At 35.7% G+C, this 25062-nt stretch overlaps 2 protein-coding genes across 4 annotated transcripts; one reads left to right on the top strand and one right to left on the bottom strand.

The window, feature by feature from the left end:
- Positions 1 to 14148: 14148 nt before the first annotated feature.
- On the bottom strand, positions 14149 to 15163 carry LOC141596020 (mitochondrial import inner membrane translocase subunit TIM23-1-like). Its single transcript, XM_074416016.1, has one exon. It carries the CDS (start codon positions 15068 to 15070, stop codon positions 14492 to 14494), a length of 579 nt encoding a protein of 192 aa, XP_074272117.1. The 5' UTR covers positions 15071 to 15163; the 3' UTR covers positions 14149 to 14491.
- A 2024-nt stretch (positions 15164 to 17187) lies between these two features.
- LOC141596018 (G-type lectin S-receptor-like serine/threonine-protein kinase At1g11330) lies at positions 17188 to 24982 on the top strand. 3 transcript variants are annotated; one of them, XM_074416012.1, is made up of 10 exons: positions 17188 to 17327; positions 17403 to 17464; positions 19108 to 19813; positions 20168 to 20667; positions 21833 to 21946; positions 22029 to 22207; positions 22735 to 22945; positions 23063 to 23300; positions 23653 to 23800; positions 23893 to 24982. In XM_074416012.1, the coding sequence occupies exons 3-10, from the start codon at positions 19317 to 19319 to the stop codon at positions 24199 to 24201; spliced, it is 2196 nt and encodes a 731-aa protein (XP_074272113.1). In that variant the 5' UTR covers positions 17188 to 17327; positions 17403 to 17464; positions 19108 to 19316; the 3' UTR covers positions 24202 to 24982. The 3 variants fall into 3 exon arrangements, with proteins under 3 accessions (XP_074272113.1, XP_074272115.1, XP_074272116.1); XM_074416014.1 differs by having other exon boundaries at positions 19105 to 19813; XM_074416015.1 differs by lacking the exons at positions 17188 to 17327; positions 17403 to 17464 and having other exon boundaries at positions 19315 to 19434; positions 23893 to 24981.
- The last annotated feature ends 80 nt before the right edge of the window (positions 24983 to 25062 follow it).

Here is a 25062-nt window from a genome sequence, read left to right as displayed (position 1 = left end):
AATCAGTTAAACAGCTAAGTAATCATATAATTAATGAGAAAATAGTAAAAGAATTATAAGAATGAAATTGTTTGCTAACTTAGGGTTTGAGACATTGAGAATTTAAGTTAAAAGAAACAAAAAATCAATCCAATAACACTTACAATTAGGCAATTAGAATAATAATGTAGAAGAGTAACAATTAGTCAAATAAAGAGTTTTAACTCGCTAATCGGATTTTATCAACTGAAATTGGAGATTTCGGGAAAAAAATTACTATTGACGGGAGTGGACGAGTGGTACGGTATCTTCATTTTCTTTTCGTCATAAGCATCCTTATCATTACATAATCTCTAGTTTCGTCCCCATTATTTCTTTAAGCGCTTTTTTTAATCACCCGTCGGATGTTATGAATTATTAGTGTTTTTAACATAAAAGCTTTGTCATTCAATAGTATAATATCAAGTGACATAGTTATAGTATGTTAGTTTTTTCATTGTTACCGGCACAACTGGTTTTAATTAAAAAAATGATATGAATGTTATGTAAAACAACAGATGTCAAGATTATATATACTTAGTATGTTCAGAGAAAATGTTAAATCTCTTACAACATAATTTTTAATTTTATCTTGACTATTTTTACAATTAAGAGTATTTGCTCCCTATATACCTTTCGCAAAATCAAATCCAAAATGAATTTCAACAGAATTAGTAGTCTCTAAACAAAAATCAAAAATATTTGTGATTTTATTAAATAGAATGCAGGGGCCAGGGGGCGCTTAGTAGTATCATCTTTGGCAACATCATTTAGTAGTTTATGGCATCATTAAAATCATTGGGTTACCAAGTTAGTATTTTATGGCAACGCTGAAAGCGTTGGTTTAAGTTACCATGGTCTAATAACAGAAAATTTTTAAATTTAACAAAAAGTCAAATCGTGCTGAAAATGGGAGCAAACAAAATTTCGGGGTTGATTTAGATGAGGATCGATTAATCATCAGTTCCAATAACAAAAACGCAACGAAAACGTTGTAGCATTTGGTATTAACTATATCACTTGCATATCATTCATAGATATAGTTGGATTTTAGAGTTATCGTTCTTATTGTTTCACGCACCATCAATTTTTTTTTACCAAAATAGTATTTGACTATGTATACTTGAGACTACTTATCCTTCGGAGTTTCATGCAAAATATCTAATACGACACCTAATTTTGTAACTTTGTGAAAATTTCTTTGTAAACAATGTTCTTCGTGTGGCCTTAATACCTTTGGTCTCTATCATCAATGAGAACCTAAATCCCTCGGATGGCAATGTTTTTCATGCTTTTACGTAAAGCTGACCATTACTAAATACTGGTTTCGACACATACTTTTGTTTATTGTCATGGTGTAGAACAGGTTCAATGTATATTGTCTCCGCTTAAGAACGAAAGGAATATTTGCATCCGAAGAAGTCATTACTATCCTCGGGTTAAGTACATTTTGCCGACTTTGCTTGAAACCTGTAATTATCTTCCCTTCTACTACGAATTTTCCAAGGCGATTTATAATAAGACAGATCCCCTTACATAATCCTCTTACAGAGTTAATGTTCCTAAATTCTCAACAACATAATCGGCATACCGCACTTGGTCTAAGACTCACCTTGCTTCTTAAACAAATCATTATGAGTTATATTAAAAGAAAATCATCATGGATACTCCCTTCCCTTCTTAAACATCTTCCAACTTGTTTTTTAGGGGTCAAACTTTAATAACTTTGACCATTAATATGTCTAAAATCATGGTCAAACTACCCCATTGATGATTGTGTAAAAGCTATACAAACGATCATTGCGAAGAGGATGAAGTACATTTAGTCAATTCCTAAAAGTAATGAATTTTGCTCCCAAAATATAACCCGACTAAAATACTCTGTCAAGTCTCGCAGAACCAAAAAAACGACTCCTAAAAGCAAGGATGTCATACGGGGGAGGGGACATGACGGATGTAGACCTTCTCATACCCGTATTTAATAGAAAAATTACATGCCCCTAGTTGTCGCGGATAAAGTTTTCAAAACCATACCCACTTCAACTTGTGGTAATCTTAAAATAATTTCATTCTATTTAAATGTTATATACTCGTTTATTCTATAGTTTTCTTAAATAATTCTGATATTATTTGTACACATGTCTAAATCCCATGGTTGACATGATTTAAAATTCAGTTTGAACCTAAAACTTTATTTATATCCGCTTCATCCAAGATAAATGCGTGTTATAGATTTCCTTTTTGATCAAATTTTCTTTTTCTTATTGTAGAGCTAACCATTTTTATTCTTAGCTAACATTTATTTTGAACCAATTACTTATTATTCCGTTCCTCGTGATGATGGACTATATACATACTTTGCGTTACAAATTTACAATGTCTAATTGTTAATATTTATTCTGAACCAATAACTATTTATTCTATTAATCAACTTATAAATTTTTTTTAAAAAAAAAACTTTAGATCAATTCCTAACAATAGGCTCAAAAGCAAGTAAACATGCCCAGAATAAAACATCAAAAACAAATCAATTTGATATGAGAATGGTTTGAAGATCATGAAAAATCTCATATGGCCTTGTTCCCAAGAAATAAGCTTAAGCTTATTTGACCAAAATTTCATTTATCTTAATTTTTCGTAAGTATTTGGTAGATAAATTATTTACCAAAATAAGAGTAACATATGAGAAAGCTACCAATTTTTTAATCCTTCTATTTATAATATTAAATATGAAGTACTTATAGAGACGAGGTGGATGTCAAAAGTGGAACACACTTATAGGGAAGCTAATAGAGCCGCTGATTTCTTAGCAAACTTTGGGGTCAGTTCGGGTTCCTTCATTACGCATTTAGACGCTCCTGTTCCTGAGCTATGTTCGATCCTTCGGGAGGATGTTTTTGGTGTCGCTTTTCCTCGTGTTATAGTTAGTAGTTAGTTTTCGGGGCTTTACCCCTCATTTGTACCAAAAAAATATGAAGTACTTATTATGTCATTTTACCAAAAAATCAATTACCTTTCGGTTAATTAGTAAAATATATACATACATCAAAAATTCAAAAAAATCAATATACTTTAAAATCTTTCGAAGGCTGCATAATCTTTGATCATCTATCTCAAATTTTACCCCTATATACATAGAAATCTAAGTAAATATAAATTTAATTAAAAATATGAGTAAATAGAATTCTACCTAGTATGTAAAACCAATACTAAAACACAAAGATACATGGTTGAGTAAATACTACGTAGTGCACAAACAAGATTTGGTTAAACTAAAACATAATGTGCGTTCTTTTGATTTAATTAATTAATGACCATAACATATGTACAGTCTTGAGTAGGGCTGGGCACCGATTCAAAACCGGACCGGACCGGACCGGACCGGAACCGGAATCGGAAAAATTCATGGTACGGGACCGGACCGGATTAAAAAAATTTCGGTCCGGGACCGGACCGGAAAAATTCCGATCCAAGACCGGACCGGTTGGACCGGAATTATCCACTTTTTCAAATTCCGGTCCATTGGACCGGATTGAATCGGAATTAAAAATACAATTTTAAGAAAAAAAAATGAAAATAACAATAATTCCGGGCATTTCGGTCCAAACCGGCCTGGACTGGAAAATACCGGTCCTGGACCGGACCGGACCAGAATTTTTAACTCTGGTTCCGGTCCACTCGATTCCGGTCGGGACCGGTCCATTTTTCTGGTCGGGACCGGATTATGCCCACCCTTACTCTTGAGGCCTTCAATAATTTGTAGTATAAATTATTAACACTCTTTCAAACTTAATCTTATTCGAAATCTAGGCTAATGCGTGCGTTTAGAAATGACCGGTAATTCATCATATGTATAATACTATGAGTTGCTCCATTGTTACAAAAAGCCTTGAGTTGTCCAAGCTGCCAAATTCTAATTTAATTCTTTCGTTTCTCCACCTAATTATCTCTACATTCTTATAGAGAGTAAATTGATGAAACAAAAATAGTAACATATATAGATCGGTGTATTGTTTTGTATGCATTGATCACTTGAATTTATATGGAGACATTTACGATGTATATACACACTTCAATGATTATTTAGTGACTATATTTTGATGGAATCGTAGTTTATACTCCGTGTAACTACGTAAGATTACATTACATCATATTAACATAACACTTTAATCAAATAAATTCATTATTTATCCACCAGCTCTTTAAATTTATTTTAATGCTAGAATACCAACTACAAATGTATGATACCATAAGTGGGGCAAAAATAAAAATCATAACTTGAACTATTACGAATGTCCATTATTTATTTGATCATTTTAATCTACTTATATTAGGATAATTTTATTAAGATATATTTGATCTACTTATATTAGGATAGTTTTAATAAAATTTATTTTCAATATTAAGAAATCTACTTTTCTTAAGATAATTTTTTTTTTTCGAAATCTATTATTGTTAGGATTTCAATTTATTGAATTTTTTATTTTATTTATCAATTTTTTTTCGAAATCTACTCTTGTTAGGATTTCTAAAAAAGTTGGACTTTCTAATATCGCTCGAAAAGTTCCTGCTTTATATATATGTATTGATTGATGATTTACTATAGTGGGTCTTTTTACCACTTGACCTTTCATGTTTTGTATTTTCTTTACAAGGGTCGAACTTGTGGACATGGGATCCATGTTTACTAAGATGTAAATTAATAATTGTGTATTAATATATTGAGAAATACTCCGTATATTTGAGTCCATACTCCATAGTGTTGTGTTCCCAAATGAGGGACAGAGTGTTGGGTTCCCAGATGAGGCACAAAAAACAAGTTTACAATCCGACAAACTCTTCATAACTGCCAGATAATTACATGCATCACTGATGATATAAACAAAAGCTATAACACAAGATTCTGTTTTTTTTTTTATTAAAAGGCGGGATAAACCCCGAGACCTACAGCGAGTAGGGTCCCAAACAAGTTTACAAAACGAAAAACAACACAAAAAAACAAATAAAAAAACTTAGCAATTGTCCGCATCAAAACTCAAGTCGCGGAGTCGTCCTTTGCCCTATCCTTTTCTCCTTCCATGTTCTAAATATTTTCCAATTGTTCAACCATTCTTCTAAGGTATAAGGTAAATCTTCTTTCCACGATTTGCAACACAACCCAACTCTTAAAACCAGCTTGTCTACAATACACGGCCAGTTAGGAGTTTTGTTCTCGAAAATCGCTTCGTTTCGCAATTCCCAAATAATAGTAACTATAGCAATGAAGAATACGTCCCAAAGTCGTTTCTCAAACCCGACAAAGTGAGAGTCACACCATATCAGAAAAGCATCATCAATCCCACCGGGACAAATCCATGCCATATCCCAAGCCTCACAAATACTCGTCCATAGCTTCCAAGAATACCTACAATGCAAAAACAGGTGTTTGGCAGTCTCCAATTCTTCACCACAAAAAGTACACATCGTCTCCTCCCAAGCCATTTCTTTCCACTTAAGCATCCTGTCCTTAGTGTTCACCTTATTCCATAATATTGCCCAAAGAATTATCTCATACCTTGGTGGTGCAAGTCCTTTCCAAAGATGGATGAACCAAGGCTTATGCTCTGCTCCATTGTATTTCAAGTTATAGAAGGCGTCAACAAAAGTTTTAGCCGTGTAGTATTCTGACTTGTCAAAAGCCCAGATATGGCAATCATTTTTATCCCTTAAAGGTTTATAGCCCTCAATCATCAAATTTAAATGGTCTAGTAGTGATAATTCCCATTGAAATAATCTTCTTCGCCATTGAAGCTGCCAGACCCAATCATCGCCTTGCCAGGTACCCATTTCAGCCACACACTTATTTTTCTGAGTCGACACATTAAAAAGTCTCGGAAACCCTTCTTTGAGAGTTACACTGCCAATCCAAAGATCCTCCCAAAACCTGACAGTATTACCTTTTCCAATTTGTATCCTGATACCCTGCTTTGTGACTTTTCCAATGTCCGTATCCCAATCACTGACAGAGCATATCGATTTCCATAGGCCAAACTTAGCCACCTTTTCTTCACTTCTAAACATTCCTTCGGGGTTGAGTTCGTGAATTGAACAAATAATTCTCTTCCAAAGCGCCTTATGTTCCACAGAAAATCGCCACCACCACTTGAAGAGCATACTTGCGTTTTTAATCTGTAAGTCACCCACCCCTAGGCCACCCATCGCCTTTGGCAGTTGGATAATATTCCAGTTCATCAAGGGAACAACATCACGCCCATTGTTTCTTCCCCAATAAAACTTTCTTTGCAAACTGATAATCTTTTTCAAGACGCCTTTAGGAATCTTAAACATAGACATATAAAAGAGAGGCAGCGAGTTCAGGACGGATTTAATGAGGACCACTCTTCCAGCTTTTGAGATTAGCCCCGTCTTCCAACTAGCCAGCCTTCTCCTTATATTTTCCACCACTGAATCCCAGGTCGAGAGTTTATTCGGGTTAGAACCCAGAGGAATACCCAAATATTTCACAGGTAGTTGTACTACTTGACAGCCCAGCTTCCGAGCATTTGATTCTCCCCACTGCTGACACTTTCCTAGTATTACAAGAGCAGATTTCTTAAAATTAATAGTGAGTCCAGTAGAGCGCTGAAAGTTGTCAAGAAGTCTCTTGATATTTGTCAGTACTTGAGAAGTAGCAGGACAGAATATAAGAGTATCGTCTGCAAATTGTAAGTGACTTAAAACAACCTTGTCCTTACCCACTTCTAAACCTTGAATTAACCCCATTTGAATTCCCTTAAGCATAACTTGATTGAAAGCCTTTGTTACTAACAAGAACAGGAAAGGCGAGATGGGATCACCTTGCCTGAGGCCCCTTTCCATTTTGAATGGTCTGGTGGGAGTACCATTAATAAGTATAGAAATGGAAGCTGTAGATAGGCATGTGTAGATCCACTTTCTCCATTTGGAACCAAAACCCATGGCTTTCAGTATGTAGATAACAGATTCCCACCTTACCGAGTCGTACGCCTTATGAAAGTCCAATTTAAGCAAGACTCCGGTTCTTTTAGTCTTTTTAAGCCAATGCACCACTTCATTTGCAATTAAGGCGCCATCCAATATTTGCCTATTCTGTACAAATGCAGATTGAGTCTCACCAATTAGACTAGGCAGTAGGCTTCGAAGCCTCTCAGCTAGTATCTTTGAAATCACTTTGTAAACACAGCCGACCATGCTAATTGGCCTGAAATCCGTCATTTCAATTGCATTATCCACTTTTGGTATAAGAGTTACCCAAGTATTATTAATCTCTTCTGGAAAGTGACCTTCGATGAAGAACCGTCTTACAATTTTTGTAAATTCCTCACCAATAGTGCCCCAGCACTTCTTGACAAATCTGAAGTTAAATCCATCATAGGCCGGATGTTTCCGCATTGATTTTCATGCTTGATGTTGAAGATGTCCAAACTCTTCCAATTCCGAAGCAACCCGGGTTTACACGAAACAAAGATTGTTCCAGTGCTGGAATTCTTCAAAATGCTCTTGACAATTGCTCGGTTAACCGTGTTTCTATGACTGCTATTAGCGGCCGCTAGCGTGTTGATTGCTTGATTATATTAACAGTTTGTCATGTACATTCTATGTGTGTGTAAGATTCACCTATATAAATGATTTATTTTCCCCTAAGATGTTAATATTATATAACTAATACGAGAATACTTTTTTAAACTATTATACTCCTATCTAGCTTCCATATCTTTTCCTCTCTAATCGCTTCGTATAAACTTAACAAGCTTCATTTTCAAAGTTAGATGTGTAATGCTTCAGACTCCTGTCGCCTGTCGCATACAGACACACTCATACGCTATCCTCATTAAAAGCTTTATTTATGTTTTAACTCTGATTTTTTTTTTTTTTTGGCAAGACGTATAGAAAATACACTTGCAGACGCAGGATTCAAGGAGCGAGGGGAACTTGAGAAAGAAATTGCGGACTATACAGTTAATCTATCAAGCAGCACAGCACAAGCTATAAATGTCATAGAAATGCAGAAAGACTATTGCAGGCGAGGGAAGACGGCTTTTCATGAGAAAACACAACACGAACGGAATTTTCATAGTTCAATAATCAAATGTAAAACAGAAACATAACAAAACAGAAACATAGTCATTGACGATAATTAGAAGGTAAGATTTACCTTAATCTGCATTCTGCGAAGCGGTTTCTCAATAAACATCACAGTCTGTCGGAGCGAAAGCGATCATTCATCATTGCGATTTACCACAACAATTGAACACAATCCAGAAGCTAGCAACATTGTTGATTCAGCTCCTTCAAATGCACTATAACATTTTTGAACAAACATAAGTTAAAATCTCATAAAATTCAACATCATGAACACTGTAAACAATTCAATTCATCAAATTAGCATACATAACTAATCTCTATCAAAAATCAATTCATCAAACCAGTAAAGGATACAATTAATCACTTATAATTAGAGAAACAGAAAAACAAAATTATGAAATCAAATTAATCACGGAACTAGGGTTTGAGTAATTGAAAATTGAAATTAAACAAGCAAAAAAATCGATTCAATTACACTTACAATTACGGAAATAGACTAATAATTAGTCTAATTTGAGATTGAATAACTCAAATAATCGGATTTTATCAGCTAAAAATTTGAGAATTTTAGAATTTAGGGGAAGAAAAACCGTACAATTGACTTCAATGGACGAGTGCAGTACGAGACTACGAGGCGAGTGGTCCTGTGAGTGTCCGGCGAAGTGTTTGTTGACGTTTGCTTTTGTCATTTGAGCAGAAATAATAACTTTCCATATTTAAAACGGGAACGTACAAAAATGATAGAAACCGGGTTATTGAACTATTTTACAAAGCAGCTAGTCTTGCTATAGACGGATATATCCGTCTATAGCTAAAGACGGGTCAAATAGCTTAAAAGTAGTGACATTTTTGGCCACCACCACCCCACTTGTTGCTTGTCCTATTAGGAATATGGTATTGTATTTGACCCGTCTTTAGTTATATACGGATATGTGCCGTCTATAATGAGATTTTGTGTTTACAAAGTTATTGAGAATCCATTTTTGAAATAATGGTCAAAAATAAAATATTTGTCGTTTTGGGTCGGTTTTGAAAATATTTGTCAAAATGGTGTCCACGTAGGCTCGGGATTTCTGGACCTAAAACACGCCACTACAAATGGCGTGTTTATAATGAGTAGGAAAAGAAACTTCATTAAAAAATGGACTAAAACAAACACGCCATTGGGAATGGCGGGTTTCGGAGGGGAAACACGCCATCCCCTATGGCGTGTCTTGTGTAATTTTTTTTTTTTTTTTTTTTTTTTTTTTTTTTTTTTTTTTTTTTTTAAGTTGAGTAAAAAAATTGTTGTAAAGACACGCCACTACTAATGGCGTGTTTCCTTCACAAAACACGCCATTAGTAGTGGCGTGTTTCAGGTCTAGAAATCCCGAGCCTACGTGGACACTATTTTGACAAATATTTTCAAAACCGACCCAAAACGACAAATATTTTATTTTTGACCATTATTTCAAAAATGGACTCAGTTATTGAGCTATTTTACAAAGTTATTGATCTTAATAATTATTCTGTTAAGCTCAATAACTTTGTATCATAGCTCAATAATTTTGTTAGTATAGCTCGATAACTTTATAACAAAGTTCAACTACATTGAATAAGTTGTATATACAACCAGTTGTATAATACATTAACTGGGTTACCGTGCATATTCGTCGTTCTCTTTTGTGTCTCATCTTGTGTTCCATCACTTCTCCTATTGACATATAAACACTATGATATATACTATTCCCATTTCTATTAACTTATGTGTGATGTGTCAATATATCTTAAGGTAGTGGGACAAGTGATCTCAATCGCCGGGTTGAATTTCCTCTATTACTTTTTCACTTTGCTAACTTTAGGGTACCCATAAATGCATAGGTAAAAATGCCTTAACCACTTGATTTGTTGCAGTCTGACGAAAATACCTCTATCACCATTTGGACTGATTGTAAAATCTGAAGGGCAAAATAATCACATGGCAAATAAATCCAGTGTCCAAGGAAGTTTAGTCCGTGAATTTAGGGTTGTCCTAGTTTTAAACATCTGTAAAATTGCACGAATTGATATTAATCATCCTTATACTACTTTATATACTTGCATGGTTGATTGAGCATTTTTAAAGAAAGTTGGGTCGTAGACTTGATGATAATCCACATACGGAATTTTCCTTTTTTATACTGTTATTTTAAATACGTATAATCTATTATAAGAAACCAAATAAAAAAGGGAAATAATAGTGAAATGGAACAACTTTGAACTAATAATTACGGTAACTGATGTATCACCTTGTGAAACTAACAACTAAAAAAAATTAAGGGTTATGCTATTTTATTGACATGTTTTAGTTAATCATATACATGAATGACCATTTTACCCCCCACCACTACAGTCCCACTCCAATCCATCGACCACCATGAGTCTATAACACCACAAATCTCAACCCCTTGCACAAGATGACCACCACATGAGGACCCCGTCTCTCCTTGAACGCTAGCCTACCTCCTATGCCTCCACCAACCAAACGACCTTCCCACGTCACTATCAACCCCCCCTCCCCCGGCCATCTCTCTCTCTCAGTCCTTTACCACCACCTTCCCCATAAGTCCTAATAATTCATAAACCCTAATTTAATTTACACCACCTAATTTGATATAAAAAAAATTTGTTGAGAAGTAAGAACTATGAATTATTACTTGATTAATATGACAATTATGATTTATAATTGAGTTATTTGATAAAGATTTGATTACTTTTGAATTTGAAGAGAAGGAGAAAGAATTTGGTTGTTTTTTTTTTCCAAAGAAAGACAAGTTTTGAAAAAATTATGAAAAAAAATCCATGAAATTGTAAAACCTGTTCATGAAAGAGCAACTACGAGAAATAATAAGGTCTTGTTTGATTGACGCCCTAAAAATGGGTGAATTGCAAAATCTCGTGATTTGGAAAAATGGAAGATGTTTGGTTACTTCAAATCATGTGAATTTTTTTCTCATAAATTGTCAACTTCCTCCTAGGTAATTAGAAACTCTTGTGTCAATTCAACTCCCGTATGCCAACCAAACGTGTTTTGGGCAAATCACTAAAAATCAATTCCCGTATGACAATCAAACAATGCCTAAGAACCATTGAAACTAATACAAAACCCATTGATGAACTAATAATTATGTTAATTGATGTATCACCCTGCATTTCGGTCATTTGTTTACCTATTCTATTTTAGGGTGTCTCATTCATTTGTTTATTTTTTTATATTAAGCAAGTTTTTTATGGATAATTTGTTCATAAACATCCACTACAGTTCACATAATCCACTAACGATTCTAGTTAAGAGTATGATGAAAAATTTTCCAAAGAAAGTTTAAACCAGTTCCAAGAGTATACAACTGGATCAAAGGTTATTAGGTTATTTTAGTCTTTTTTCAAATACTTTTGCAAAAAATAAATAAAAAATAATGTAATCCAATTTTCAATCCAATCCCCCTTCTCTCTCTGACTGCTTCCATATTTTTCTAACTCCTCTTCATCTTCCTCCATCATCCAGTTAATGAATCATCTTCTCCCTTAAATTATTATAATTAATTGAATATGCGGAACAAATCATATGACGCGACTCGTGAGCATCATCTTGAAAGAATTTTTTTATCCAAGATTTTTAATGCATGAAAATAGTTGAAGCTCGTATTATTTTTACATTAGCTCGTAATTTTTTACATTAGCTCGTATTTTTATCTTAATAGCTCGTATTCTTATGTGCTCGTATTTTTAAGTTCGTGATCCTTTTAAGCTCGTATTCTTTTTAAATTAGCTCGTATTCTTATCTTAATAGCTCGTATTCTTTATGTGCTCGTATTTTTTTAATAATAGTTCGTATGATTGGTGTAGAAATTTACCTCAAAGTATTGTTAGATGCATTTTTCTTTCTTGATAATGATGTAAATTGTTTTGCGTTTAACGAAATATTGTTAGATGCGTTTTTCCTCCTTGATATGTCAATGGTTGATTTGTTTCCCTTTCACCATTTTAGAATCAGAATTATGGAGGAGGGAGATTTGTCGACTGTCGTTTAAGAGAAATTTAGAGAATAAAAAGATGAGGTTTTGTGGACCGAAGAGAAATCAAAATTAAAATTTTTATTAAGCTTAGATAGGTTATACTATCCTATTTGAGAAATTTAACTCCTCTGCTAACCTTTGATGAGTCCGGGCTCGGAGTAGAAGATCCTGAAGATACGACAGCAATCAGTGTGACTGAGTGATCAACTCATCACTGAATTTGAAGAGAAATCTTAAACTTCATACACAGTACCAGATTTATTCTCAACAAATTAATTCTCATTCTAATGTTCTGTAATTGCTTACGGGCCTACGCCGGTTATCCATGAAAGAGATTTGGTTTATGTTCACATTCAACTTTGTTCTCTAATATGCATCTAACAATTGCATCTGAAGATCTCGCTCAAACTAAGTTGTTATATAGCCTCGGACTCTCTGTTACTCCGCTGTAAAGATTGAATAGTTATTATATAGCCACTGAAGATCTCGCTCAAACTAAGTTGTTATACCCTTCTTCAAAGTTAGCAGTTAAGATCAAAGGCCTGACCAGTGAAATATCTTGCAGTGGCCTTAGGAGGGAAATTCAAGATGTTATCCAAACCGATGCACGCAGCTATAAATCCTGGTAAGAGTGGAGGCCCTCTTCTTGACAGTTCTGGAAGCCCCTCATTGGAATCAACACAGCTATATACTCTCCTTCTGGTCAGTTGATACTCTAGGTTATCATCATCTATGCCTTATTAGTTGGGGACCAAAGGAGCAGAAAACTATGCTTTCCTTACTCTTCTTATTATAATCTGCATTATTTTTCAGCACCAAGAAATCGGGATGCTTTCTCTTTCTCCAACCATGACCAGAGGTAACTTCCTTATGCTGTGTTTACACCTCTCTTTACACAAAAGAGTATGCTATATGTGATACTTGATGTTGGGTAACACCCAATTAATAATCCAACACAAGTTACACAAGGTTTTAATTAGAAATGTTACTCCCTCCATACCAGACCAATGGTAACATTGACCGTTTTGCCACTATTCATGGTTGTAGGGAATCTTCGATATTATTCTTAATCTATAAGACAAAATATAATCATTTGAGATCTTGTTTGATTTATCGTCATGAATGCTATAAGAATATCAAATTTTTATAATTTTTAATAATGCGTAACAAAAGATATTTACGTTGCAAAACGTGTCTCGACAAGTGTGAAAAAGTCAATGTTACCATTGGTGTGGTATGGAGGGAGTATATGCGTTCAAGATGCACAATTAACATTTTGGAGTTAAATGAATATGAATTCATTTGTTTTTTACAATTACGTAAAAACATATGAATGTGATTAATTTATTCATGGGTAACGTGAGAAGTGATTTTATTATTATAAAATCTAACGTCTTTTCACATGCTATATAAAGGATGGGAAATCCTTTGGAAAAGCATCTCACAACAAAATATCAAACAAGGTGACTTAGCTTGGTAAATAGCAAGTCGGGTTTGAGGGTGAGAGGCAGTATAACGGGTGTTTTTATACAATAATTTAGGAGGTTACTCTAGGGGTAATATTAGTGGCATTGACTAATATTACTGGAGGGCTAGAGATTGTTATCTTATATTATTGTGGGTTTCGAATTAGTATTAATTCGGGATGATTTACGTTATCTTGTACTATATTATTATAGTGGATTCTAGTCTATTTGACTAGTGGGTTTTACTTCCGGTTTGGAAGGTTTTGCCCTGGGTTTGACCCTAAAATATCGTCTCATCTTATTATTGCTTACATTTATTTACTTTTACGGTTTAATTGTCAATTGGTTGCTTCCGTTGCGCGTGGGAGATTGGCGCTAATTTCCCAACACTTGATGACTCGAATGCTATACAGGGAAATATTGCTTAATGGTTGAAGAATACTTAGTCGAAACAATCCAACAAGAACAGATGATCCATTCTTTTGTTAGGTTTAAAACAATACTTAGTCGAAACAATCCAACAAGAACAAACAAACAAAGACGCATTATATCCCTAAATTCGTCGAACAACAGCAACAGCATTACTGTAACAATCCAACAAGAACAAACAAATACGCATTATATCCCTAAATTCGTCGAACAGCAACAGCAACAGCATTACTGTAACAATCCAACAAGAACAAACAAAGACGCATTATATCCCTAAATACGTCGATTCTCAAAATTATTAACCCATCTAAACTAACTTGTTTCATAAGTATTACACAAAAAATAACACAAAATAAAGCTAAAGATACCAACTTTATTTGGTAAATTGAATTCCAAACAAAATAAATCATACCCTTGAACAAATCAAAATCAAAGATTGATTCAAAGAGGAATAACACGCTTGATAGCCTGTTTCGCCCCAACCATAATTCCAACACAGATCCCACCAGCAGCAGCAGCAATAGCAGCAGCTTTCGGCCCGGAAGCGGCTTTATACAAAGCACCAGTAGCAAGACCAGCAACAACACAGTTTAAAATATCATCAGTATCATCTCTAAGATAAACCAAACCGCTTTCAAGACATGCATACATCAAGCCAACAACACCAACACGGTTACCCCAATGACGACCGGTTGAGCCGGTGGAGTTGATTACACGGTTAAGTCTGAGCTTGAGAGTGTCACCGGACTCGATGGCGCGGACGCCGTTGTAAAACCCGAGGGAGGCGCCGGTTGATGCGCCGGCGAGGTAACCGCAGCCGGTGTAGTAGGTTAGGTTTTCACTCCATGAACGGCGTTGGTGGATGGATTCCTCGTGGAAGAGGAATTCGGGTTGGGTTGGGAGTTGGTATAGTTTGTGGGATGGGAATTGGAGGTCGGCGTATGGGTTGTAGAGACGGTAGTTGGGGTTAGGGTTGTTGTTGGGATTGTTGTTGTTTTCTGGGTTTTGATTCAAGGCCATTTTTGGAGGAATTAGGGTTAGGGAGAAAAGTGGGGTGTTGAGAAGACGAGGTTCTCGCCTTTTCTAATTTTTCAACCTATATTTATGCGGTTTTTCTAGCCTATGTCCACTAGGTATAGGATAAGAAATCCAAAAAGGAAAGAAATAAATGATATTTGTATGGGAAATTGCATATCAACTACTTTTACTTTGATATATAAGAAAATACATTTATTACTTTCTATTTTGGGTTTTTTATCCTATGCCTAGTGGGAATAGGTTAGAAAAACCCATATTTATGAACGGATTTCAATTTCCAAATCTGGTTATGAGTTGGTATTTGGTAATACCTGGAAATCTGGAATCAAATGGGCAGTTGGACCGGACGTACATACGGCAAAAATGTCAGGCTAATCCAGCCCAGGTTCAATAGCATGTTTAGAAGAAAACTGAACCGGATTCGTTGATATTAGGATTTAAAAGTAACTAGTTTTAAACCCGTGTAAAATTGCACGGGTATGTATTTATCAAAAGTATTAATGTTTTTGGATATATATTTGTTTTTGCATTTCTATTGTACCTATCTAGTTGGTCTAAATCTACGATCTACATAATTTATGTTTAAATTTGTTACAAACACGTGTTCACATACACTGGTTTATAAAGAAATAACGTAATCTACTCTTGTAAATAAAAATTGCATACATAAAAAACTTTACATCCGGATAAAATAAATAAATATAATCTAATATAATCAACTTTAACATATGTATGTAATTCATTTCCGTTTTATGTGCGATCCCGTATATAAATGTTATTCCTTCTTGAAATTATGTAAATTTATTATTATGTAATTTTGTTTTAAAAATTATGTAATTCAATTTCATTTACTCGCATTTGTAATTCATTCTGCGTATATGTTATTAATTTTATTTACACGGAAGGTATAAAATTATTTCATAATATTAATTCATAGAATTTTTTCATAATATTATTTCATAGAATTTGTTGTAAGACGGAATTTATCGCATGTTTGAAAAGACAGAAATCTGAATAAATAAATACATTGCACACTCACGGGTCCCACCATAACATGAATTTCCAAAAAAAAAAAATGCATTAATGACGTGGCGCACTGAGGATTGAATATTGTCTTTTGTATTAATATAGATAAGATTTCCATATATATAAGGTGCAACTAAAATGTATGCGTTATTTATCATTTATCAAATTTTGTAATTAATAATAGTGATGCAGTTAGATTAAACTTTTAACTAGATTAAACTTTTAACTAGTCAAATTTCCGTAAGAATTTTTAGTAATCATTTTTTTAAAAAATTAAATAAGTGTCATGTCACAATAAACTATTGCCATGTCACTATATATTATTGCCATGTCACATTATTTCAAGTAGCCTTTTAATTAGATTTTATAAATAGATTGTGATTAGTATTTTGTAGGAGTGTGCAAAATCCAGTCTCGACCGAAAAAATGGACCAGTCCGAATAGGAACCGGAATTAAAAATTCTAGTCCGATCTCCTGTAACACCCCAAGTTATTGATAGTAAGGTTGTCCCACATCGGGGAATTGAGGAGGTTGTGATATGTTTATAAGGGATTCCACTCACCACTTAAGAATGCGCCTTTGTCTTTTGGGCTTAAGTGAGGACAAGTAATGGGCCCAAAGGTACATATCCCATCTTATTGAGTTGTATTACGACCGTGGTGGGTCGGATTGTTATAAATGGTATCAGAGCAACCCTGCGACCGTGTGGTGAGCCCGTGGTCGGGAGTACCCGGGTCACACACCTAGCGGGGGAGGATTCTGGGCTTGGCTCCGGTCAAGTTGGAGACACAACGAGGACGTATGTTTATAAGGGATTCCACCCACCACTTAGTAACAAGGCCTTGTGCTTTTGGGCTTAAGTGAGGACAAGTAATGGGCCCAAAGGTACATATCCCATCTTATTGAGTTGTATTACGACCGTGGTGGGTCGGATTGTTATATCTCCGGTTCAATATTTTTTAAGATTCCGGTTTTCGGTCCAGACTGGAAAGAACCGGCATTCTTATTATTTAATTTTTTTCTTAAAATATTATATTGTTGGCCTAGTTAATTCGGACTCCAACAGGTCCGAATATTTGGACCGAAATTTGAGAAAGTGGGGAATTCGGTCACACGCAGAAGGGACCAGTCTTGTCAAAAGACAATCTTGGCGCGGTGTCATAACAAAAATGATGACGAGACGAAATTGATGAACCCTAATCCAAATTTCTGGTAATTCATTGCTTCTTACGCATCTAATTTAATCATTGCTTGCATCCTACAGACATTAATTTGAATATTTTCCAGGTTCAATTTGAAAGATGTTGCTTTATTTGCAAATTAGCTGGATTCACACAAATTAAATTCTGGTAATTCAGTTACTTATTTTTTACACAGTTTATTGCTTTTTGTTTGTATGATTAATTTGTTGGATGCACAATTGTAAGGCTTTTTGTTTCAATTTATTCAATTGTAAACTTAAATTGTGGTATATGATTATCAGTTTGAGATCCAGATTATGTCACTTTCCTCATTATAATATTGCATGCATGCTCCGAACCCCACAATCTCCGAGACGGCCCTGTTCTCAATGGAGTAGCCAAAATATATATCCGTCTAAAGCTCTAGACGGATAGTGACCCTCTCACAAAATGCAATTAGGAGGGCAAGTGGGGTATCCATTTCCCACCCAATTGCACTATCCACTCTCATTTTGTGAGAGGGCCACTATCCGATTACAGCTTTAGACGGATAGTGTCCGTCTAAAGTGAGAATTTGTGAAAATATATAGCGTGTGAAATCTTATACTCCCTCCGTCCCAATCATTCGTTTACAAATGAGGGATATTTTATGGTAAACAAATGATATTGGGAGTTTGGGACGGAGGGAGTATCTTAGAATTAATAATCATCAACGGAAATTAGTGGGTCCTACGGAACCTGTAAGGTCTTGAGACCCAATCTTGGCATTTTATAATACACAAATTGCTGGGGACCCATTTTCATATTTCATACATGCTCCCAACCCTGCAATTTCCGAGACGGTCCTGTTCTCAGCGACGTAGCCAAATATATGGTGTGTGGAATCTTATTTCTTAGAATTAATAATCATCAACGGAAATTAGCGGGTCCTACTCTTGCATTTTTGTTCAATAAAGTTACGAAAACCTGTGGGGTCTTGAGAGTTGAGACCCAACATTGCTATTTTACAGTAAGTTTCACTTAGGATGCCAATATCGGTCTTAAGATGCCACCTGCATTTATAGAAAAACTTTTTGTTTGTCATCCTTTTGTTTCATCTACTGTACTTGACCTGCTTAAGTTTAAGACGAATATTGTCGTCTTAAACAAAGAATTTGTGGCTATTTTATCGCCCAGCCCCTGCTCCTCCATCTGTATATTAATCACGCAGTCGATATTTCTAGAGATTAATGGTGAAAGTCGAAGCGTGTGAGCAGAAAGTCAAATGGAGAAATTCAGAGGAAAGTAGTCCATAATTTACCCCATTAACCAACATTGTGATGTCAGTTCTTATGCTGTCATGCATGAGGCTTATTCTGAGGGAGTACAAAAACAGTACCTTATTGATCTCTGACCCATTGAATGTTTGATTATATGCAACATACCTACATAAGATCTATGATATAAATAGTATTAAAGCGAAGTATGACATAACCATAGTGTTGAAATAATCCCGTCAGAAAAAAAAAACAATCTTGCTTTGACAGTTGACTGAGATCATATTCAATGGATTTTTGATGTAAAGGAGGAAGCTTTCAAACTTGGGAGTTATTATTTGCAACTGTTGTATGCTTACATCATTTTTGTCTTGAGTATAGATTTGGCTGCTACTATGATCATAAGCTCATAGCTCATGTTGTTAAACATTACGGAGTATTACATAATTACATTAGGCTCTAAAACCGGTTTTCCAAATTTTGCAATGCATCTTAAAGCTGCAATTTGTGCATTTGTGTTAATTTCTTGCTTCAATTCCGAGTTTGCTTCAGCAGCATCGGATTCTATTAGTACGCCTCAACTACTAAAAGACCCGGAAACTTTAATCTCCAGCAATGCTGATTTCAAGCTTGGGTTCTTCAGTCCACCTAATTCGAGAAATCGATATCTTGGCATATGGTATAATAACAAAAAGAATTTTGACGGTTCTTTGGAGATTCTATGGGTCGCCAACAGAGACAATCCGGTAAATGACTCATCGTCTATGCTCAAGTTTTCGGATGACGGTGAACTTCAAGTGATCGATGAGCAAAAGAGGATTTATTGGTCATCAAATGTATCACTCAAGGCAAATAGTTCAGTAGCTCAACTCCTAAATACAGGTAACCTTATTTTGCTTCCAAAAGGTAGTGATTCTATCATTTGGCAGAGTTTCGACTATCCCATAGATACATTATTGCCAGGGGTAAAGCTGTCCATTAATAAAAATTTGTATGACACAAAAATAAAATTTCAATCTTGGAAGAGTACTACTGATCCATCAAGTGGTCGATTTCGCATAGTTAGTCCTTCAAGGGACCTACCCGAATTCTTCATCTTTGAAGGCAATAAACCCTACTGGCGTTCAGGCCCTTGGAACGGGTATTTATTTTTGGGAGTGCCTTATGTTCATTCCGAGGTCTCCTATGGGTTAAATATTGATGACCACAATGAGACAATGGACTTATCATATGAAGTAGCAGATCAATCACTTATGGAAAGGTATTGTTAGACATATGATGTTATGTTTTTCAAATACTGTTTACCGTAGCATGAATGGGTTGGCTTAAGCCTGGTTAATATATAAACGGATCATTTATTGGTCTTTGTCCGAATCTTTAACGGGCCAATGTGACCCGAGATAGTCTCAATCTAAAATAGTGTGAGACCGTCCTTTCAATTAATGATTGTGTAATTTCTGATTGAACATTAAAAATGTTTTTGATGGTACGAAGTATGAACCCGTCTCTCCAGATAGGTCTCACATTATCTTAGTGTGAGAACATCTCCCCATTTGCAAATGTATGATAATGTAATACACATGCCTCCATGATTTAATTCTTATATAACTCGCAGGTATGTTCTAAGGTATGATGGCCTTCTGGTGCTAGAGTCATCAAATGACAGAGGTAGTAACTGGGAAATAATTTGGCAGTCCTTAAACTCTGTGTGTGATGTTTATGGAAAGTGTGGCAAATTTGCTGTCTGTAATCCTATGAAAGAACCCATTTGTGAATGTTTAAAAGGGTTCAACCCAGAAAATATTGACGATTGGTTGAAAGGAAATTGGACTAGTGGGTGTGTTCGCAGAACGGAGCTGCAATGCCGTTCCCCGGGAAGCAAAGAAGACAAATTTTTGCAAATGAAGCAGATCAAAGTACCAGATTATGCTCATTGGGTTCAAGCAGAACAAGACAATTGTCAGAGAAATTGCAGGGGAAACTGTTCATGTTTAGCTTATTCATATTATTCTGGCATTGGATGCATGTTATGGACTACAGACTTGATTGATCTGCACCAGTTCTCTGCTGATGGTGCCAATCTTTTCATTCGTTTGGCTCATTCAGAACTACCAGGTCAGAAGATTAATGAGTAGTTCTCCCATCTTTGATTATTCCAAATATATATTTAGACATAAGAAAACATGACAGATTATGTACATGTCCAGTAGCTTAGATGATAAACCTATGGTCGAACCCTGTCAGCATCCAAAGTTGCCTTCTGGCTAGACCTGTCAAAATGACCCAATATGACTGACCCCACTTATATTGAGATCTCAGCTAAGCTGAATAAAAACTCGATATGTCCCTAAATTCGAATTGACACGACTGAACTTATGCTCGGCCAAACCTACGTTGGACTCGATATTCGCCCGATCCAATATGACCAGACTCAAAACAGTCAGCTAAGAAACTCTGAAATGTTCACAGATTACTGATACGAGTTGTTTAGGAAAAGACTTGAGGCTGAATTGGGCAGTGCTGTGTCGCTAGTCGTGCACCTGTGCCGAACGTTGTGCCTAGGCCCCTAATGTAGCCGGGTCAAAAGTGAAGTGGGGAGGCCACGGGCCGGCTTAGTGTGTGGTCATTCTGAGGTCGTGTTGCCTAGGCAGCGTCAGTTTTACTGAGATTTTAAATTGTAGAAAGGTGAGACTGAGATTCTAAGATTTAATGAGTCATAGAGATTAGAGACATACAGAATATATATAATTAATTTCTCCAAAAGTGCAAAAGAAAGTAAGAAACTGTGTTTGGTTTGTGCCAATGGGCTAGCCCATTACGCCGTTGTGTGGCGTCCCATAAACTTCAAAAAACAATCGTGACCATGCTTGCCTTGTAGCCTGTGTGTTTTACTGGCCTGAGAAATTAGCATGCTCAAAACTTCAAATTGTGCTACGCGTGCTAATTTTCCGTTAGAAATGACTAATTTGAAACTCGAAGTGACTAATCTACTACACGAAAACCTCACAATAAGAACCGAAATGACTGACTATAACCCTGCAATCCAAATGACCCGTCCCGATGTAAACCTAAAAGACCAGATAATATTATATCAAACTCGAACCCAAAAAAATCCGCCCTAAATCGATCTTGCCTAAAGTGAATCAACAAAATGACCTGACCCTAATGCTATCTTTGTAACCAGCTTGTCAAGTCTGCTTGTGACACCCTTTATAGTTGTTCCTGTACAAGGGTAACACTCACTTAGATCATCTGTATATATTTTTCCTCTTCTATGCAGGTGAAAGTGGCAGGCTAAAAATAATTATAGCAGTCACAGTAATTTTGAGTACATTTGTATCTATTATCTCAGTTTTCTACCTGTGGAAGTGGATAGCTCACAGAAATTGTAAAGGTAACATTCTGCATTGTAATGCTGATTTTAAATACCTGTACTGTTGCAGCAAATCTACTGACTGTTTCTTTTCATTTGGCAGGAAAAAGGGCTATGAAAACACTTAAAGAGACACAAAGGCAAAACATAATTGGTGCAGTAGGTTGTAGCAATGATTTTCAGGATTTGCCTTTGTTTGAATTCACAAAGTTGGTAGATGCAACAAACAATTTCTCGGCAATCAACAAGCTAGGTAGAGGGGGTTTTGGTACTGTATATAAGGTAATGTCTATACCAGAAAAACTGACATGAAACATCTGAATTGTTGTCGGATTGAAGATCCGAAATAAGTAATGTAATTTACACTTGAGACCAACCTCAATTAAATAAGTATTGAACCAAAATCGATCGGCGTACCTGAGAAAGACCCAAACCCGAATGTATTGAACTGATTCCAACAAGACTCAATTATCTGTAAAAGTCTTCTTACTGTATGAGCTGCATGAATTTTGAGGAAATGTCACATTTGACCCAACAAAAGTCCTACCAGATCATACCTGATCCAATATTGACAGGAAAACCCACACCTGACCTATAGTAGGCCAAACCGATTAAGGGAAGTGGTCAAACGAAATCGAACTGAAATTGATACTAAGGGTAACCTGAATAACTGAGATCTGATTTAATCTCCAATCGAATGATCCGTTTGTTGGGTCTAATTATGATTGTTACTGGCAAAACGCATGTTTAGTATACAATTATACATACATCAGCATTGGCAAAACTGAAGACGGGGCATTTGTTTTAAGGGTAAACTAGAAGATGGCGAGGAAGTAGCAGTAAAGAGGCTCTCCAAATTATCTGGCCAAGGTCTTACAGAGTTTATGACTGAAGTGTTGGTAATCTCAAGGCTTCAGCACCGAAACCTTGTCCGGCTGCTGGGCTGCTGTGTTGAAGGAGAAGAAAAGCTGTTAGTGTACGAATATATGCCAAACAAGAGCTTGGATGCGCTTCTCTTTGGTTTGTTCTTATGAATCTTTAAATCTTGTATCGCCACTAATCCTGCAGGCTAAAAAGTATGCAGGTATCTTGATTCTAAAAATTAACATATTTGCATGCTTTGATTTTCAACACCAGACCGGCTTCATCAAGAGCTTTTAGGATGGAAGACGCGATTCAGCATCATTCATGGGATAAGTCGAGGCCTTCTATACCTTCACAGAGATTCCAGATTAAAAATTATACACAGAGACCTCAAGGCAAGCAACATTTTGTTGGATGCTCAACTGACTCCTAAGATATCGGACTTTGGAATGGCGAAGATTTTTGGAGGCAACGAGGATCATGCTGACACCAACAGGGTTGTTGGAACCTAGTAAGTCCTCTATTTTTACTCGCTGCTAAAGCAAGTTCAACAACATTATACAAGTGTCTACTGGCCATGGTTGGTTAAGGGGTTGGATGTAATCGTTCTTAGATAGAATCTTTCCAGATGACCTATAATAAGTGTTTCTTTGTAAATTTGATCAACCAACTACTATTTCACAATATAAGAAAAGCTAGACTTTAGCGAGTTATTTTGTTTCATATCATATTCCAAACCTAATGAGCATTTAGTTTTTTAGCTCCAATGTAGATAGAAATCATATTCTCACTTCTAGTTCACAAAGTTCAGTTACAAAATGAACTTAACGCTGCAAAGTGCTATGTTTTGTTTCCAATTACAGCGGCTATATGTCTCCAGAGTACGCAATGGAAGGGCGTTTTTCTGAGAAGTCGGATGTTTTCAGCTTTGGGGTCCTGCTACTGGAGATTGTAAGTGGCAGAAGGAACAGTAGCTTTAAGGAGGAAGAGAGTTTGAACCTCATAGGCCATGTAAGTAACATCCTACAACACAAAACTTTAACTCTTGTTTCAGTTATTGCAAAGTTTTCTGAACTGCTATTACTTAAAATGCTGTATGTAAGACTTGGAAACTATGGAATGAGGGTGATATACAGTCCTTAACCGATCCTGCTGTTTTGGAGTCGGGTTTTCCTGATGAGATATTGAGGTGCATACAAGTAGCTCTCTTGTGTGTGCAAGAATTGCCTGAAGATAGACCAAACATTTCTATGGTTATTTCTATGATTGATAGCGATGTTTCAAATCTACCACGCCCTAAGCAACCTGGATTCACGCAGAGGAGCTATGCTCCTCAGAAACAAGCTTTGCAAGATGAATATGAGAGTGCCTCGGTTAACCGTATTTCACTTAGCTACATAATAGCCCGCTAATAGTTCTTACAGGAGACTTTCTAGTACATACTATAGTATGTGTTAGAAAAATACATGTGAAGAAGTTGTATGTTCAAATTTACTAGCCATGCTCTTAAATTAGGGTTATGGTTTTGTTAGCCACACCCTTTTACCAGTTTTGTAAGGATTGTATTATTCAATGATTATATATCTCAAGACTTTGATTTGCTTATAAAATTCTCGATTTTCTTTCGTTACAACTTAGAGCTTAATCGTAGCAGAAAAGAGCGGTTTCGATATAGAATTGACAAGACTAATTTCACAGTAAATTTAATAAGCTTCATTACAAAAGATAAACCTCTATTGTACAGTTGAGGCTTGATGTATTAAGAAGTATCATTAAGGTGTCATTATTTAGTAATCCTCCTCTTCTAAAGTAAGGTATTTGGGTTTGCAAAACTTGTGTTCGAGTTATCACAATGATGTATTAGTTGCGGAGTTTTGGGATACAAGAGATTTGTACTTGAGTTAACATAATCGAGACGTTATTTACATTCTCTCATATTATCGTGAGTAAGATTCGTATATATTGAGTTAAGGTCGAACCATGCACCCCTTATGAGTTATGTGTCATCATTGTGGTGTTTGTACAGTTTGTTCATCATTTTGTTTTGGTCGCGTGCATTTTATTATTACAAACTATAATCTCTTTTTTGTGGTATCACTAGACCGTCTCATCCACCTTTTCTATCCTTAATCTTTGTCTTGACTAAAGTCTTCATTCTTATTACTCCCTTCATTCCATTTATATTGTCCTTATTTTAATGGTACCCAAATTTGCTATTTTATTGCTACGCCCCTGCCTGCTCTCCATTTATATATTTATCACGCAGTCGATTG

This window comes from Silene latifolia, chromosome 8, assembly GCF_048544455.1.
Source record: "Silene latifolia isolate original U9 population chromosome 8, ASM4854445v1, whole genome shotgun sequence".
Taxonomy (NCBI): domain Eukaryota; kingdom Viridiplantae; phylum Streptophyta; class Magnoliopsida; order Caryophyllales; family Caryophyllaceae; genus Silene; species Silene latifolia.
This window is presented reverse-complemented; position numbering and strand designations above follow the sequence as displayed.

Coding starts and splice junctions, on each gene's coding strand:
- LOC141596020 (XM_074416016.1), bottom strand. CDS start 15,070: ATGGCCTTGAATCAAAACCCAGAAAACAACAACAATCCCAACAACAAC.
- LOC141596018 (XM_074416012.1), top strand. CDS start 19,317: ATGCTCAAGTTTTCGGATGACGGTGAACTTCAAGTGATCGATGAGCAA. Junction 19,814..20,167: donor GATCAATCACTTATGGAAAG/GTATTGTTAGAC, acceptor TATAACTCGCAG/GTATGTTCTAAGGTATGATG. Junction 23,801..23,892: donor GTTTGAACCTCATAGGCCAT/GTAAGTAACATC, acceptor GCTGTATGTAAG/ACTTGGAAACTATGGAATGA.